Here is an 18664-nt window from a genome sequence, read left to right as displayed (position 1 = left end):
TCCACATTTTCTGCTTTAGGTGTCACTGTCTGAGAACAGGATGCGTGGTACCATTGCAGACAGTTTGTACCCATGCGGGGAAAGCAAACTATTCTCAGAGATGCCAACTTAGTGCCTGACACTGAGCAGCTGAACTAACCCTGGGATTTTGTGTCTTTAAAATGTTAAATGAGCAAAAGAAATCTCTACCATTTCAGCTCTCTCTGTTGGGAATTCTGTTTTCTTCAGCTGAAGGCATTATAACAGTTTCAGCATTATAAGCCTGCAGTTCCAAATGACCATTTGTTACCATCGCAAGGATCTGCCTGAGAACGAAGTCAATAAAGGACAAAGCAGAAGCTCTCAAACACCTGGATCCAACCATGCCTGAAGTCCTTCTGTACTCTCAGGCTTCTATGAAGGTCCTTCATTTCTGCTTGTGGCTTACAATAGTCTGGTTGCATTTTGTGTCCTATGACTAAGTGGTCCTGGCCAATGTGAAATTTAGAAAAGTTCAGAGAAATCAGTTAATTTTCCAAAGGTCACTCTGCCAGTGAATGAAACATTTGTTTGAATGCAGAGCCAAGATGTTCCAACCCAGCTTCCCAGTCCCAGAAAGGACAGGAGCCCCAGATGGAGTGAGACCCAATGTATGTGTTTATTCTGGAGTTGATAGCAGCAGCAGTGGGGGGAATCGGCCAGACTCAGGGTGTGGTGAACAGAAAGGGTGGACACAGGCGTGTGCGTGTCTAGGGGAACACGGGAGATTGGTCCGTTGACATTCACAGCCAGCACGAGGGTTAGGACACCAAGTCTTGTACAAACAGCAAAGGGACAAACGACAGATAGACAGACAGAGGTTTTGGGGGGACAGGGATCCCCCAGACATGCATGGCCCCTCACCTAGATGGGGAACCCCGGGGAGGGAAGACAGACACAGTGGAAACTGAATGCCCCCCACCCTGAAACAGGGAGCTGGGCCCGCCTGCTTCCCACCACCCCCAAGCCTCCAGAAGTAGAAGGATGGGCAGGCCCAGGGCTGCCTTGCACCACGCGGCTCGGACGTTATGGCTTCGAGGAGATGAATTCACAGTCCGGGCAGGAAGGGATGGGGTCCTCAGGGGGCCTGGTCTCATTCGAAGCCTTGGCCAGACCTGCAAGACCGGGCAGCAAGGAAGCATTAGCGATGGCGGACAGCCAGCCCAGGACCTGGCTGGTCATGACCATCAAACACCCCAGGGACCCAGGAATCCCGGTGCTATGTCCCTCCATCCTCAGACCCAGGAATCCAGCCCCTCCTACCCCTGGTCTGGGTTCCTTACCTCTCACTCTGAGTTCTCTTTCTCTGACAATCCTTTACTGCCTTTTGTGAAGCTGGTCAAAGTCTTTTCCTGAAGGGGGAAATCCAGAAGGCTCAGGAGGAGGGGGACAGAGGCAAAACAGTGGCTAGTAATGAACCTAATAAGACATCACACCTGTTTTCATCATTTATAGTTCTCTTTTTTGCCCAGCTCTGAAGTGATGGGGCAAGTGGTACTACAGTCCCATTCTACAGATGGGAAAACAGAGGTATGAAGAAAACATCACTGGAAATGTGAGAAGAGATGACGAGGCCACTGGGGAGATAGGGAAGACCTTGCACAGCCCCTGAGGAGCTGAAACCCAGTCCTGAGAGTGCTGGGGAGCCATGGGAGGGCTGAGCTAGAGAATGGTCAGGGTCAGCCGCAGAACATCATTGGCTGAAAGTCAAGGTCACGGCCAGACTCTGCCAGGGTTCAGCTCCTCTCCACTGAGGAGCACGGCGAGCTTGGCTCACAGGAGCTGCCAGAGAAGTTTGTGAATAAATGAGTGAGTGAATTAGAAGAAGAGTAAGTGATGAAAAGAGGGAGAGCTGCCATCTGTTCAGCTAAGTATAATCAGTCTTTTCAAAACTCACTTCTGAGTTCTGCGCTCAGCCCTTTACATCCCTCCCCACTCTAACCCCAGAGAAAACTTCAAAGCAGGGCCACAGTAGTCAGTTCCAAGTGAGGGTCTGAATCCACATGTAAAATCAAGGTGCACCCAAACTCAGCAATCCAGATAAATGCTGTTGCAATACCATCTTTGTTTTTTAAAAAAATCAAAATTAATGCAAAAATAGTTCATGATGAGCAAAATATAAATTTTAAGTAAAAGCTAGTCCAGTGCCATTTTAAAGAAAACTTGTTTTATTTAAAATTTATTTATTTAAAAGAGAAATTTATTTAAATTGTCAGTAAAGGCCAGTTCCTGGGCTCAGGAACCAAAGACAAAAGGAGAAATATGTACTCGATTTTTTGGTATTTTTTATCCCCACCCACCCCACTGCCAGAATATTAAACTAGTTGAGAAAATATTGGGGAAAAAAAGAGAGTAAGTGTACTGAAATTCATACTATCTCAAATGTTTTATTTTTACCCTGCAAGAATTTAGTATAATCTTACTTTCTTGGCTTTAATGACAGTAGAGTCATCAATAGCTTTGAAAGTTACTTCTTTGCTTTTCTTGGATTTAAATGAGAGAACCCATGCTTGAAAATTTCTCTTGACCAATTAAGGATCTTAAGTGATCTTAAACTTTTAATTTAAAAATTGTCAAGCTGGTTCTCCCGTGACCCCCAAGGCCTCTTGGGGTCTTCCCGTCCCCTTCTTTCTCTGCTCCAGGCTCACCACTGACTGACACCCCTCTTCTCAATGATTTGGAGGAACTGGCAGCCTTACCCTCTTCCTTCAAGCTTCTTTACCTAAGCCCATTCCTTCTCAACCTCCATGCCTCTGCTCAAATGTCTCCTCTTCCGAGAAGCCCTCCAGGACTCCCTAATTGAAAGGGCACCCCCCCAACTCCCCTCCAGATTCCCTTCCCCCCCCAAGACTCTCAAACTTTCTGGACTGCAACCCCCAGGGAAAAAATAAATTAATACCACAATCCTTGGTTTCCTGCCCTGTGAAAATCTCTGTTCTGTTCTATTTCAATTTTATTTTCTTATTCATTTCAAAAGAAAAATCGTTGATCCCTACCCAGTAAACCGCAATCCACCAATTTTCACAGCCTGCTTTAAATAACAAATGAAGAAAGCCCTGCTCTATTTTATCATCGAGGTTTTTTTTTTTGGCGGGGGGGACTTCACATCATGGATAATAATAATAAGAGTAGCTGACTATTTACTGAGCCCTTACTAAGAGGCAGCCCTTAGTCCTGCATTAACTCACTGCATCTTCACATCTGTCCTAACAATAGACACTTCTAACGGTCCCATTTCCCAGCTGAGGAAACTGGGGGCACAGAGGGATCAAGGAACTTGCTCTAAGTCACACCGCTAAAGAGGGCAGGGCGGGATTCGAACCTGTGACTGAGCAGCCCACAAAGACATGAGGGGTTGCTCGAACGAAGGGGTGAGTGGCGCCCTACTCACCTCCACCAGCTGATGCCAGTGCTCCACGGGCTTGCGCGGGTTGGCCAGCATCTCGGCCCAGTGCTCGCGGCCGTGGGGGTCGGCGGCGTCGGGACCCACGCGGCACACGCCGATCACCTCATTGTGCCCGATGCTGGGGGTCACGGGTGGGGGCCGGTGAGCACCCCAGAGGCTGGCAGGCCGGGCCCCACACCCCGCTCTCACCCCGTCCCCCGCCTCACCAGTCGTAGTCCACCACCGCGATGCTGAGCCCCACGTTCTCCACGCTCTCGGGGGCCACGTCGAACACCAGCGCCTCGTTGTACGTGGGGTTCAGCGTGTTCTTCTTGATGGAGGTTTTCCGCTTCTTCAGACGCCGCCCCTCGCTGATCAGAGAGGCCTTCACATAGGGGTCTGGGGCCGGGCGTGGAGGGAGGGCACTGAACCGGGTCTTTGACCCTCGGACCCCATCACGGACCCCAGACCTTTCTCCCAGACCCAAGCATTTGGTTCCCCAACCTTTTCTCTCCTAGCCCCTCAGATCCAGGAGCCCAGACCCCAGACTCTCGTCTCCCAGACTTAGGGGGTCTGGACCCCCCTCCCCTCCTCTCTCAGGACCCTGTGGAGTCTGGGCTTCCAGCCCACTCCTGGCTCAGATCCAGGAGTCTCACCCTCCTCCCCGCCCCTCAGAGGCCGGCGCCTTTCCGGAACCCACCTGAGAAGCCGGTGAGGTCCATCGCTTTGAGGTTAGAGGCTTTGATGATGGTCACGGTGAGGCGGCCGGCCGTGGGGAGGTAGCAGAGTGAGAAGTTGAGCTCCCCAAGATCTGCCTTTTCCTGCAGTGGGGGAAAGGGGGCCAGCGGTGCGCTGTCTCAGCCTTCCCCCAGCCTCTCCCTGACTTCCCCATCTCCAGCCTCCAGCTCTCCTCCCCGATTTCCCGACTCAGGTTTCCGATCCACTTAACAAAACCTGGTAAACTCCCCGGCCACAGCGGCCCACCACCATCAAAGCCTATTTGTTCTGCGGGGAAAACTGGAAGAGGCGTGGGTTGGGGGAGAAGGACACAAAGAGGGAGGCAGAGAGAACACTGAGAAATCGGCTGAGACAGAGATGCAAACGCCCAGAGAGAGTCAGAATGACAGACCCACAGAATTCTGGAGTCAGAAAGACCTAGAGCAGAGCGGGGCAGGCAGCTGGTTGGTGTGGGATCCCTGGTGCAGACAGTAAAGAATCCGCCTGCAATGCAGGAGACTCGGCTTCGATCCCTGGGTCGGGAAGATCCCCTGGAGAAGGGAATGGCAACCCACTCCCGTATTCCTGCCTGGAGAATCCCATGGACGGAGGAGCCTGGTGGGCTACAGTCCATGGGGTTGCAAAGAGTCGGATACAACTGAAGCGACTAACACATATGGAGACCCAGCGAGTGACAGAGACCCAGAATGAGAGGGGAGGGAAAAAGGCGGGGGAGGAGGGTGCAGGAGGAGAGAGGAACAGAGGCAGAGACCTACATGGAGAAGGGACAGAGATCCAGAGAGGTGGGACAGAGGTGCAGGAAGGTGAGAAAAGACACACGGAGAGGTCAATCTTGGGGCAGGAGACAGACAAGAGCCAGCATGAGGTTACAAGGGAGGCAGATCCCCTGCCTTGACACACGCAGAAGGACCTTGAGCGGTGGCCAGGGCTAGGGGCCCTACGCCCCGGCTGCCCTGGTCTTCAGCCTCATCTCAGCGCCTCGCTCCCAACCCATGCGGCCGGAGCCCAGGTCCCTAGACTCCCCACTGGCTTCCCTGTGGCTCTGCCCCGGCTGTGTCCTCAGTGAGAGTACCCACCCTCCCTGTCGCCTCTCAGTCATCAAGCCTCAGCTTAGCTGTCACCTCTTCCCACATCCTCCCAGACTCCCTGCTGCCCTGAGCAAAGACCCCCCCCAGGCGTCCCCATGATGCTGGCCCCTGTGTGACCACGTAGGCCTGGAGTAATCAGGAGGAGAAGAGAAAATGTGAGGTGACGGAGGAGACAAGGATGGATGCAGGAGGGGGCCCTTGAGCAGGGTGGCCTTGGGGAACAACAGGGAGCCGGGCCAGGACCCTACAATTAGGCAGGTAGTTCTCAGAGCCTGAGCTTGGGGGATGGAGCAAGCGGGCTGTGGTCCCCCCAGGTGAAGGGGACCTTAGGAAGAGTCATATGCGCCTGCTTCAACCATGTCCTTGTACATAGGAGGAAACGGAGGCTCAGAGATAGGAAGGAGCTTGAGTTGGGCCATCGGGTGGGCAAAATCAGCCCTCTCGAGATATGAGGACGGGGTTCACACCCCTCTCCACTCACACACAGCTTCCCCAGATCAACAGAGAGCTGGAGTGTTGGGAAACCCAAGGACTGGAACTGAGAGGGCTGAGGAGTTGGGAGGGTGCAAAGTTCAGGGCGCAGAAGGGGTCAGGACACCCAAACAAAGACCTAGGAGCTGGGCTTGGGGAAGGACTGGATGTACAGGAGAACGAGGCTGCAAGACAGGAGGAAGGGGCCAGTGGGGCTGTTGGGGGCACTGGGGAGATGTCAGGACATTGGGGATTCCAGTGTGAGGCTCTAGAGAATCACGCTATCAGGGTTCCAGTGGAGACCATGAAGACACAGAGGATTAGATTAAATTAGAGAGCTTGAGTGTCAGGGCTTTGAAACAAAATGTTCAGAGATCAGAGGGGCTGGTGGGGTGGTGTCTCAGGAAGACTGGGAATTGAAAAATGAGGAGGTTGTAAGTGGGGGGGAAGGAAGTTTGACAAACAAAAACTGGGAACTCTAGGCTTGGGAAGTTGGAGGGTCAGGAATCCGGGCTCAGAGGGCAGAAGTCATGGGGTCACAGCCTGGAGTTTTGATAAAACGGGTGGCATCTGTTATAGTTTTCTTAATGGTTACCATCAGATGTCAAGGTGGGGTCAGAAGTTGGGAAATCTGGAACCTGGTTCTGATGTTAATATTTAACTAAGGGCAGAAGGGGAGTGGGAGCCCATTATACCATTCTCCATTCCTGCTTGTACGTTTGCAATATTTTGCAGTAAAATAAAAAGACAATTCCAGGACCCAGGAGTTGTGAGGCTGAGAAGTAATGGGGGGGTGGCAAGGAGAGGGCAAGCTGAGGGGCCCTGGGCCCCCTGAGGAGGGGGTGCAAGAGCCACTGACCGAGCCTCCCTCCACTATGTCCCTCCACAGCGGGCGGTCGGGGGGCTGCTCAGCCAGCTCCAGGAGGTTGTCCAGCACCACCTGGCCGATGAGGTCGTGCCGGGAGAAGCGGTCAAAGTCATAGACGCTGAAGTGCAGTTTGCGCTGCGCCAACTCAGCCAGCGGCACCGAGAACTGAAACGTCTCATTGAAGACGGGGTTCAGGGTCTTCCTGTGCACCTGCAGGGGGCGGGCGACGGAGACAGACACCATGCCCACCGGCCCCTCCGCCCTCGGACCCGGGGGTCCGGAACCTCGCCCGTCCCTCCCTGGGACCCGGATGTCCAGCCCTCCACTCCAGACCTTGGTCTGAAACTTCTTCTTGCGGTCAGGCAGCAGGTAGATCTTGACGTAGGGATCTGAGAAGCCATTGGAGTCCTTGGCCGGGAGGTCCAAGGCCTGCAGGATCCGCACCACCAGCTGGTCGGAGCCGTAGAGATACCGCAGGGCGAAGCTGATGCGGCCACAGGGCGCTCCCGCGCCGGCCTCCCCAGAGCCGGGGCCCCCGCCGCCCCGCCGGCCCCCGGGTCCAGTCCCTTGGTACAGCTCCGGCTTGATCTGTCCGATGAGCTTGGCCTTTTCTTCTCCGCCCGGCAGGGGTAAGGGTAGGGCGGGCGGCCGCTCCTCACTGCCCGGGTCTGGCTGCGGGGTCAGGGTCTGCTGGGTAAGGGGCCGGGGTAGGGCGGGGTACCTGTAGGGGGTGAGGAAAACAGATGGAGTCAGTGGCTCTGATCTCTGACTGCACCTGAAGACCTGGGGGGCCCTTCCTGGCCTCCTCCTCAAACCCCACAGCCAGGGGCCCACAGACCGCCACCTTTGCCCACTGTGACCTTGGGCAGGGCGCTTGAATTCTCTGAGCCTCAGTTTCCCCATCTGTATGGGGGTGGTGGCCATCCCCTTCTCTAAGATAGCTCCAGCCCAGACCTGGGCTCTCACCAGCCTCTCAAAGCTTCCATCTGACCTCCAGGAGTGACCCTGAATAACTTCTCTGTGGAGCCCTGGGGCTTCACACAGCCCAGACTATCCGACCCCCATCTGCCCTTCTCCAAATTTCCACTGCCCATCCTCACCCTCTCCCACCAGGCCATTGCTCCCCTTGGCCTGCTCTTTCTCTCTCAACTGTCTTTTCTGTGCTTGTGGAACACTATGGAAGCCCACAGGTCCATCCTTAACCATCTTGGCCATCATCTTCCCTTCTCACCCGTATGTTTTCCCTAGACAAGCTCATCTGTGCCCCAGGTTTCCACGACCACCAGCAGCCTCTGTCTGCTAAGTGTCTCCTGGGCTCCAGCCAGGTTCAGCCTCCCAGCCCCATCAGACACCACATACCTCTTGTGTTCCCCACTGGGCTCGCTCCCTTCTCCCCAGCCCACTCCCTCTCCCAGCCCCCTACGATCCACCTCAGCCTGCAGGTCAGATACCTGGGGCCATCCTCACCTCCTCTCTCCCCTCAAACCCCTTCCCTCCCAGCTCCTGAATTTTCCCACCCCCACGGTCCCCGCTCATCCATCCTTTCCTGCATGGACCATTGCACCCACGGTGAAGTCCATATGGTGGGGCCCCTAATGACGCCTGGACGGGGCAGTGCCAGATGCACCGAGAGGCAGGCGTGGGGCTGGGAGAAGGGGGCGGGGTGGGGTGGGAAGCACGGAGCCATGGAAAGGGATGCGGGGTGAGATGCCTCCAGCTACTGATCAGTCCACCATTCCCTGCTCCCAGAGTGACTTTGAGCAGGTCATTAACACCCTCTGAGCCTCAGTTTCTTCATATGTATAATGGGGTGATGAGGAACTCAGAACCAGTGTATCCATCAACCTCTGGAGGGCTTCCCCAGAGAATTCAGACTACATTTTCCACGAGCCCCTGACCAGCCCCTACCTGGAGGAGAACCACCTATGAACCTCTGGGGCCCGAGACAATCCTTCTAGAAGGCAGTTCCCCCCAGATGCTCCCCCAGGTCCCTCCTGTTCAACAAGATCCAGATAAGCTCAGGGTCTCCCTCAAACCCTCCCCTCTTCCTAGGTCCTCTGATAGCCCCACCATCCACCTGATCACCAGGCCAGACCCCTGGGTACTGTCCTTACCTCCTCCGACCCCCTCCTACCCGCAGCCATCAGCCCCCGGTTCCATCCCCGACTCGCTGCCCCCTGACTCTCTCTAGCTCATCTCCACCTCTGCCACCCCGTGATCTCAGTGCAGCTTTGTCCTCTCCTGCCTGGACTCTCGGTGTCCAGTCTGTCCCTATGTGGCCCCAGAGAGGTCTTTCTCTACCCAGAGCTGACCTCCTCTGCTCAAGCCCTCCGTGGCTCCCAGACCCGCAATCCGGCATCCAGGAGCCTGTGTGATCCGGTCCCACCCGTATCCCCTAGGCTGCCTTTCTGCAGCCCTGGCCTGGCTGGCTCGGGACAGGCTGATCTGGGGAACCACTTCCCCTGGACTGGGAGTGACATGAGGGTCTGTGTGCAGTGCTCACCTCTACTTTTTCCCCAACACCCAGCTCAGGTCATATTAGGCGCTCAAAATGCATGCATAGGATCAGGATCGATGGATCAGTGAACTGCAGGTCCCACCAATGATGAGTCGCTGTATGCTGCAGGGACTCGGGGGTCTAATCTCCATTCTCTCCCACCCTCCTGATGTCCGAGTCCTGTCCCTATCTTCCTCCTTCCGCTGGTTTTAAGAGCTCAGACCTCTAGCCCCCTCCTCCCTCAAACTCAGGAGTCTGGGTCCCCAGCCTCGTCCTTCTCCGGACTCCACGCCCCAAGTTCCCTCCTTTCCCAGGACTCAGGAGCGCCGCAGATGGGAAGGCGATGCAGAAGAGGAAAGGAAGTTCGGGGGGCCCCCAGCCCGGTGGCCTGTCTCACCTGGTGGTGGGTGCCAGGCTTGTGACCTGCTGATGTGACTGGGCACTGGGCAGGCCCCCACCACTGGGGGGCAGCAGGAGCAGCCCCGAGCCTGCCCCGCCCTCCGAGGGCAGCTCGGGAGATGTCTGGCTCGGTTTGACCCCCGCGGCTACTGCAGCAGCTGCGGCCTCTGGGTAGGAGTCCATGTCCAAGTAAGAGGGCTCAGGGGTTTCAGACCCCCCTAGGCTGCCCGGCTCCAGCAGCTCGGCGAAGGGCGGATGGTGGGCTGTGTGGGCATGGTGGTGAGGCCCCCCCAGCAGGGGATGGCCACCCAAGCCGGCCCCCAGGTGGTGCCCGCCGCCGCCTACCAGGCCTGCCAGCCCGACCCCGGGGCCTAGGTCTTTGCGCAAGGGACCACCGCCCACGGTTGAGCCTCCCTTGTCCCGCCAGGGCACCCAGCACAGCTTCCACGACACGAAGAGGGAGACACCCAGAAGGACAATGCCACAGAACGTCACGATGACCGACAGCAGGCTCACGGAGATGTCTGGAGAGAGTGAGGACAAAGGTCAGGGGTCAGGGTGGGGTCAGTTAGCCTCCCGCTGCTCTCCCCAAAAAAGCTAAGCTTCAGTGTTGGCCTCTCACCGTCCTAAACACATTACACATACTACTCAGTATAGACTCCACAGCTACGCGATGTCGGTGTTTCCGTCTACCCATTTTAAAGACGAGGAAACTGCGAGGTTGGGTGACTTGTCTAAGGCTACACAGCTAGTCCATGACAGATCTGGGATTGGAACCAGCAGTCTGTCTTCAAATTTCATCCTTTTTTATTCTCTTGATTGCACTGCCTCTCCTATAAGTGGGTACATCCTCCAATTTAGAACCAAGCTTCCCCCAAATGCTCAGAGGTGATCAAAGAGAGAAGAGACTGCATGGCACAGTTAGGTAGGTCAGGGTTCAAATTCCAGCTTGCTGTGTGGCTTTGGGAACATATCTTCACCTCTCTGAGCTTGACCCGCCCCTTTGTGCAATGGGGAAAACTCTTGTTCTGCCTGTCATAGCAGTTTTAAAGAATGGAGGGAGTGAATGGCTCGCAGAGGAAGCTGGGGAAGATAATAGCAAGCATTTCTTGAGAGGTTACAGTGCTTTATGGACATTAGCTTCCTTATGCCTCACGGGCACCCTAGGAGCTTGGCAACATGATTATGCCCGTTAGTACTTTTCACAAAAGGAAACTGAGACCTAGAGACATGAAGTTACCACAGACACGAAGTCCTGTAGGTGGAGTGGAGGAGGCAGAGTCTGGGTCCGGGGTGCCTGGCTCCGGAGCCCACCACCTTCACCACTGGCCTACCGAAATTCAGTGTTTCCCAATGAATGGTGGTTCAAGCAGGACTGTTTGTTAGGATGATAAATCCTAGTACTGCCACCTGCGTCCGACACCGTCACCCCCACCACTAACACATTCTGAATGCTTGCTGTGTGCTGATATGCCTTTTAGAGAAACCCGAACCCGGGACAGCCCAGATCTTGAACTGAAGGTTCATTCAGTAATTGGTGCCAGGAGTGGGGTTTTTCCAGGACATGTGAGTTTGTTTTGGGGTTGACTCTTGGGTCTCCATGAAGTGGATCACAGAGGGAAATTCCTGCTCAGGACAGACGGTGGGTTATGGGGCGCACGGGGGAGGAGCAGGTCACCAAAGCATTGGCAGCAAGGACAGCAGGGCGGAAGCACTGTGTCCTGTCCCTTCAGGGAGTGCTTGGTGACAAGGGGATGCACTTCAGTCCTGAACTGTCCAGTGGATCTGAGTCAGTGGTCCCTGATGTTCATCCTCGTGACACTATACCCCTGGGGGTGATTGATCCTATTTTATGGATAAGGCAACTGAGGCTCAGAGAGACAGACCCTGCAGGGCCATACGGCAGGCAGTGGCAGGGCTCTGAGTTTCCCACCCAACCCCATCCCCTTAGGGTGTCCGTTTTGAAATGATCAGCACCTACTTAGAGTTCTTGAGGCCTGTTAGAAACCAGAGCAAGGACTCCCCAGCCTTCTAAACACAGGAAGAACTGAGCAAAAGGGGTTGTTTTGGAAGAGAAGGGGGAGAAAAATTGGATAGATGCCGCCCCCCACTGTTAGCCTGACCCAGACTCTCTCCAAGTCAAAGTCCTAGGAATTACTGAATTTGAGGGTGGTCCTGAGACACCCCACCCCCAGCTCGCCAAATTACAGTAGTGTGTTAGACTTCCTGGGGCCACAGTCGGGCTCTTCTGCATACAAACCGTGAGACTCCGAGCCAGCTGCTGCAGCTCTCTGGGCCTCATCCCTTATCACCGGCCCCTGGACATCCTGCACTTAAGATACTGAGCCCCGCCCTGGCGCTCAGCGAGTGTGACTGTCATCCTAACGTCCCAGCTCCTGCTTTGTGAAGGTTTCTCATCTGGATGAAGGGGCTCATGATATTCCCTAGCTCTCAGAACCCTACTGCTCTCTAGCTGGGGGACAAACCACTCCATCTGAACCTCAGTTTCCCCCATTGAAAATAAGGATTATAACTATATTCAGTGTCTTATAAAATCATATAATGGAAAGGAATCTGAAAAAGAATATATACGTCAATATCTATCTATATCTGAATCACTTTGCCATACACATGAATCATTGTAAATCAACTGTACTTCAATTAAAAAATTTAAAAATAAAATTAAAAAAACAGAAGATAGGGTTTATATGTACCACAAAGGGTCATCATGAATAGTTGATGAGATATGTGGAGGACCTTGCATACTGCCTGGCACACAATCGGTGCTCAGTAAGTATATTTCAACATTTATGGAATGCCCACTGTGTGCCCAGCTTGTTTTTAGCAAGTCACATGTGTTATATCATTATATCTCAGCTGCTCCATGGAGTAGTCACTTTTATTATTCCCATTTTCCAGATGAGGAAACTGAGGTACAGAAGAATCCATGCATTTACTAAGTGGGGGAGGTGGGATTTGAACCCAGACAAGTCAGACAGACTGATTTAGAGCCTGAGCTTCTAAGCACTATGTGAGATGCACAAAGACACTTGAAGGGGGTGTATGCAGCAGTGGAGTGGGGGCGGGGAGGGTGGATAGGAGGCCCGCAGGGCAAAACTCAAAAGGCCGTGGCTCAAAAGGACCACATAGCTCCTTCTCCTTAGATTAGAGGTTAGGGGGATCAGCAACAGGCAGGATGGAAGCAAGACTCTCTAGACTGGCTCCATAAGGCATAGGAAGCTGAGCAAGGCTGCTCTAAATCTCTAACAATTCTGCCTATGGTGGAAGCAGGGGGCTGGCCAACATGGCTGGGGGTGCTGACCTGCATCTGGGCCCCGGGGATAGCCTCTGATCCGCAGGTCGTTGAACTCTTGGCACCTGTCACTGGTGTCGGCGTCTCGGACCCGCGCACAGAGGTCCGAGACCAGGATGAGCGCCCGACGGCAGAGGTCATCCTCGTAGTCTCCTGACATGGTGGCCAGCAAGTCCTGTGCTTGGGAGGGGCCGGGCAAGGGTACAGATGGGGAATGGGATGGGGGAGAGAGAGGGGGCGGATAAGGGGTGGAAAGAGAACGAAAGAGGATAGGCAACGGGCAGTGATTGGGAGTGGAATGACAAAGGGACAGAGATTGGGGGATGGAGGGACAAGGGGATGGGGACTGGGGTGGGCAATGAACAAGGGAGAAGAGACTGGGAGGAAATGGACAAGGAGGAAGAGACTGGGAAGGCCAGTCAAGGGGCAGAGATTCAGGACGCACAAACAAAGGGTTGGACAGACAAGGAGACAAAGATTAGGGGTGCACAGATGCAGGGACAGAATCTAGGGATGGAGAGACAATGGAACGGCCATTTGTCCTTCGTGCATTCAACAGATATTCACTGGGCACCGACTACACGTGAGGCACTGTGTGGGCTGCTGCAGATCCAGCAGGGAACAAGCCCCACTCGGTCCCTGACTTCCTGCTATCACAGTCCAATAAGAGGACATAAGGAACATACAGATCAACAAACACACTCACATAAACACATAAACACACAGCCCTCAGACTGTGAGAAGTGCCCTAAAAGAAGGATGTGTCACAAAGGGACCCAGAGGTGGGTCATCGGGGGACTTCCCTGAAACCTGAAAGATGAGACGGAGCCAGCCACGGACAGTGGGCAGTGGGGCTGGAGTGAGGGAAACCATTCAAAGCAGCGTGAAGAACGTGAGCAATGGCCCAGGGTGGGAAAGGGCTTGGGAGGTCCAGGGAACAGGAAGGTGTAGACAAGGAGAGGAGAGGGGGAGCGAGAAGGAGGTGGATGGGGGTAGAGAGATAGGAGGTGGTTGTCTGATGCTGGCGGTGGAGAGATGAAGGTGAAGGATGCAGAGATAAGGACCAAGTTGAGAGAGGGAGAGATAAGGGGAGGGGAGACAGAGATAATGGGAAGGGCAAACTGGGGCCTGGAAGAGAGGGACAGATGAACAGACAGACAGAGGGAAAGTCGAGGATTGAGACTTGGGATGGACAAGCCATAAGGAATAATCTGGTGTGTAATTCATGGGAGTGTGAGAGATGGATGGACCGAGCGGGCAGTGATAAGTGCCAGGCAAGAGAGTGGACTGAAATATCTTTGAGAGACAAATAGTGGACAGGAGAATGGATAGGGTGCAGAAATAAAGGACAGAAAAATAATGGCCAGAGATCACAAATGGACAAAAGGATCCAGTGGATGGAGGACTGGGCAGGCAGACAGTCATGGGGGCAGAAGGAAGGTTGGATTGGCCCGGGTGGGGGGTGTTCATAAAAGACAGGGAGAAATAGGTGGCTGTGGGGAGAAGGGGAATTAGCGACACATGGTTTGGAGCTAGACATCAGAGATAGACTGAAAGGAGGGTGCAGGGGAAAATAAGGACGGACAGATCAGGGCTCACAGATGGACAGGTGTCGTGGGGTGCTGCAGAAGGCCAGGACTCTGAGACGGGCATAGTCAGACTCACCTGCGCTTATCCCTGCCTTGTCCTGGATGGCAGCGGAGGCGGCGGCTGGCGGTAGGCCATGGGGGTTGTAGGGTGGATAAGGGGCTGCGGAACTGTCCCCAAGAACCAGGTGGTGGGAGGGGGGGCCGGATCTGGGGGCCGTGGCCGTGAGAAAAAGCTCAGCCCGAGCCTCACATCTTGTCCTACTCGGGCCAGCTGCTCGACCCCAGGCGACCCCCGGGAGGTCCGGCCACCCCCTTCCCACCTTCGGGCCCCCAGCTCCCGTTAAGCTTAAAGACTACAATTTCCGGCAGGCCTTGCGCTCGCGTTGCTGCGGCTTCATAGACCAGGCACTGCAGGGACTGATGGGAGTTGGAGTCCTTAGTGCCTCTCCCGGCTGCGGAGAGGATGGGAATTTTTTTGGAGGTGGGGGGGCGGTTATGAGATGCCGGGGTCCCAAGGCGCTGCAGGGGAGAGGAATAATGTCTGGGACCTCGAGAAGCCGCGGAGTCCGAAATCCGGAGGGGCCATGGAGTGGGTAAACCATCCCCACGCCCGGGGGATCGGTGGGCGAGGTTGGGGTGCACCCAGGTGTTTCGGGACCCCCCCTTTCCAGAACCACGTGCCCCTCCCCCGGGGCAGCCAGGAGACGCTGCAGCACCCCCACTCCCGGGTCGGAGATCCGCGCACCTCTGCCCCTACCCGCGCCCCCACGCGCCCGGGCCGCCCCCGGGGCTGGGGCTGGGGCGGGGGCTCTGGCAGGGGGAGGGGGAGGAGCGGACTCACCCGGAGCTGCCCCTGCCGCCGCCGCCGCCGCAGCCCCGCGCGCCGGCCGCGGAGCCAGCTCGGCTCCTCCCCCCGCCCCTGTCGCAGGTCCTCGGCTCCTCCCCTCGCACCCCCTCCTTCTTCCCCTTCGAACCTGCGGCTTTCAAGCCGAAATCGCGCGGCCGCAGAGAGGAAGGAGGGCGCTTTCCCCGGCCGAGGCGTCTGAGACGCAGCGCACTTTCACCGCCGAGGAGACAGGAGACCGGAGATCAGGACCCTCTGCTCCCCCCAGGATCCAAGGGCCCCAGCCCCCAGCCCCTCCTCTCCTAGAGAAGTCAGGGACCCCGGTCTTCTCTTCTCCAAGGACCCCGGGTACTGAGCTCCCAACCCCCTCCATTCTCAGATGCAGGAATCCACTTCTCCTGCTCCCTCCTCCCTCGGGGACGCAGGACTCCCGACACCCCACCCCGCTTCTCCGCAGGACCCAGGACTTCCAGTCCTCCCAGCGGAGGGGCTCTGAGGGCTGGTGCTGGGAGGGGAGGCAGACACTCAGAGCCCGCTGTGGAGGTGGAAGCAAGGACTTGGACTCGAATTCTTTCTGGGTCTGCTCCTACCTTTGTGACCTTGCCCTGTTTGCTCTGAGTTCCAGTTTCCTCATCACCAAAATACAGACAAAAGACCCATTTCCTAAGGGACTCAGAGATTTGAAAAGCCAGTCAGTATATAGAGAGAGTTTGCATCAACGAGGTGCTTAATGAATATTTTTTCAAAGCAGCAATTAATGACAGTTGCACCGGGGTTAAATGCTTTGAAAGCATTCTCTGAGTTAATCTTCACTTTGGCCCTATCAGGTGGGGGGCAATTATGTTATTCCCATTTCACAGAGGAGCCAACTGAGGCCCACAGAGGTGAAATCCCTTGAGGAAGGTCCAGAACTACCTAGTCTGGGTGCAGCCCACAGGGGTGACTTGGAGGGCTCCTCCCAGTCTTTCTCAGTGCTGCCCTCTGCCTCCCAGTGACACCCATATAAATATAATCTCTAAGTGAAAAATTGCAAACACTTTAAGATATGTCTCCGAGGCACGTCTCCCTTTAATTAGATGACCCCCCCCCCAATTGCTGCCTATGTATACATTTTGCAGCCACCATCATACTGCTGATTAAAAGATGCTTGCTCCTTGGAAGAAAATCTATGACAAACCTAGACAGTGTATTAAAAAGCAGAGACATCACTTTGCCAACAAAGGTCCGTCTAGCCAAAATTTTTCCAGTAGTCATGTACGGATGTGAGAGCTGGACCATAATGAAGGTTGAGAGCCCAAGAATTGGTGCTTTTGAATTGTGGTGCTGGAGAAGCCTCTTGAGAGTCCCTTGGACAGCAAGGAGATCCAACCAGTCAATCTTAAAAGAAATCAACCCTGAATATTTACTGGAAGGACTAAGGCTGAAGCTGCAATACTCTGGTCACCTGACGAGAAGAGCCAACTCATTGGAAAAGACCCTGATGCTGGGAAAGATTGAGGGCAGGAAGGAAAGGGGGCAAGAGAGGATGAGATGGTTGGATGGCCTCACTGATTCAGTGGACGTGAGTTTGAGCAAACTTTGGGACATGGTGAAGGATGGGGAAGGCTTGTGTGCTGCAGTCCATGGGGTCACAAAGAGTCGGACATGATTGAGCGACTGAACAACAAATCATACTGCTGAATCTCCCAGAATTGCCTTCAAGTTCACTCCAAATCCTATCCTCAGTGCTCCTTGCTTTCTCCCAGACGGACCTACATTTGCACCCAAGAAAGCTTGCATGGGAGGAGGTGCACCCGCAGACGTGTGCATGGAGGTACAAGCACCCCAAATACCACTCTCACAGCCAGACCTCCACCCAGGGTCCACAGGCAGGGAGAGACACACAGCAGCATGCAGTAACGCACACAATCAGAGTTGTGTATGCAGGTGGGCTTGCCAGACCCCCATGACATGTTCCCAAAGAGCCCCTCAGGCATCAAGAACAGCTGCAGTGCGTTGACTATGTGTGGCTTTGGGAGTAGGGAGCATAGGTTCAAACCCCAGCCCCGCTCTCCCATCATTTGTGGCCTTGGGTGAATGACTTACATTCTTGGTACCTCCATTTCCCCATCTATAAGTGAGGGTAATCTTTTTTTTCCCTTTTTTTTTTATTGGGAGGGCGATCTTTTTTTAAACCCAGATTCCACCTCATTAGGTTATTTTGAGGATTAATTCACCAGCGATTCAGAGAAAATGTTTAATGTTTACTGTTGTCGTAATTAGTAATTACATGCATTGGCTCATGGAGTCTTTTTTTCCTTGGTTTGCTTATTTATTTATCTATTTTGGGATGCGGGATCTTTCAATGCGGTGCATAGACTATCTAGCTGTGATATGTGGGCACCGTAGCTCTGCAGCATGTGGGGTCCTCGTTCACGAACCAGGGATCCAACCCACATCGCAGGGCAAATTCTTTACCCCTGGATCACCAGGAGGAAGTCCCTGCTCATGGACTGTTTAATGTCATTTTCCAAGTGAGGAAATTGAGGCTCAGAGAGGGAAAGTGCTCTGCCCAAGGTCACACAGCTGGGAGGTGTCAGAGTTAATTCAAAGCCACGTGGTCTGAGTCTAGACTCCCCACTTTCAGCCACTACATTGTTTGCTTCTAGAAGTTTGAGGACCTTGCCTGTTATCACCACTAGGGGTGTAGAAGAGTGCAGAGCACTGGACGGGGAAGCAGGAGAGACATGCATTCAATTCAATCCACGCAGCTATTCGGCAGATACTGAGCATCTACTGAGCGCCAGGCACTGTTCTAGGTACTAAGGATTTGACTGGGAACAAAGCAGATGAGAAGCCCAGCCTTGGAAAGGCTCATGACCTAGTGGTGGAGACAGATGGTCATTAAATAACTCCATCTGAGGATCAATGTTAATGAAGGAAAGTCCAGGGTGCTGTGTCTGAGAAGGAGGTCACGGAAGACTTCTCTGAGCAAGTGATATTTGAGTTGGCATAAACCAGGTGAAGATGAGGCGGGGAGAGGACTCCTCCGGGGAGAAGACTCAGTCTGTGCAAAGCCTGGGAGGAGGAAGCTTGGCACAGGGAGGAGGGCTGGTGAGCACATAAGCTCCACGAGGGGAGCCCTTTTGTTTACAGCTCTGTGCTTGCTGCCTGATACAGTGCCTCGCACGCAGTAGGCACTCAATAAATACTGGCTGGCTGGCTGAACGAGTGGATGGATAAACAGAGAAGTGTGTATACGTATATGGACTTGTATATGGCATAGTGATAAAGGATTCACTCGCCAGTGCAGGAGGCGCTAGAGACGCGGGTTCAATCCCTGGGTGAGGTATATCCTCTGGAGTAGGAAATGGCAATGTGGTACTCCAGTATTCTTGCCTCGAAAATTCCATGGACAGAGGAGCCTGGCAGGCTACAGTTCATGGGGTCGCAGACACAACTGAGCCCACACACT

At 54.4% G+C, this 18664-nt stretch overlaps 1 protein-coding gene across 1 annotated transcript; it reads right to left on the bottom strand.

Annotated features, from left to right (window-relative positions):
* Window positions 1-613: 613 nt before the first annotated feature.
* Window positions 614-15021, bottom strand: SYT3 (synaptotagmin 3). Its single transcript, XM_040252219.1, has 9 exons — window positions 12787-15021; window positions 9463-9988; window positions 6902-7289; window positions 6560-6778; window positions 4104-4224; window positions 3631-3802; window positions 3410-3542; window positions 1302-1370; window positions 614-1133 (listed from the first exon to the last, which is right to left on the bottom strand). Exons 1-8 carry the CDS (start codon window positions 12935-12937, stop codon window positions 1305-1307), a joined length of 1776 nt encoding a protein of 591 aa, XP_040108153.1. The 5' UTR covers window positions 12938-15021; the 3' UTR covers window positions 614-1133; window positions 1302-1304.
* Window positions 15022-18664: the final 3643 nt, after the last annotated feature.

Source organism: Oryx dammah, unplaced genomic scaffold, assembly GCF_014754425.2.
Source record: "Oryx dammah isolate SB20612 unplaced genomic scaffold, SCBI_Odam_1.1 HiC_scaffold_13, whole genome shotgun sequence".
NCBI lineage: Eukaryota > Metazoa > Chordata > Mammalia > Artiodactyla > Bovidae > Oryx > Oryx dammah.
The sequence above is the reverse complement of the archived record's forward strand: the minus strand, read 5'-3'. Positions and strand labels throughout refer to the sequence as shown.

Excerpts from the sequence above, each read along its gene's own strand:
- SYT3 (XM_040252219.1), bottom strand. The coding sequence starts at position 12,937 with ATGTCAGGAGACTACGAGGATGACCTCTGCCGTCGGGCGCTCATCCTG. Across the intron at positions 9,989-12,786 it reads TCCCCGGGGCCCAGATGCAG|ACATCTCCGTGAGCCTGCTG; the intron begins GTCAGCACCCCC and ends CACTCTCTCCAG. Across the intron at positions 1,371-3,409 it reads ACTGGCATCAGCTGGTGGAG|GAAAAGACTTTGACCAGCTT; the intron begins GTGAGTAGGGCG and ends TTCCCCCTTCAG.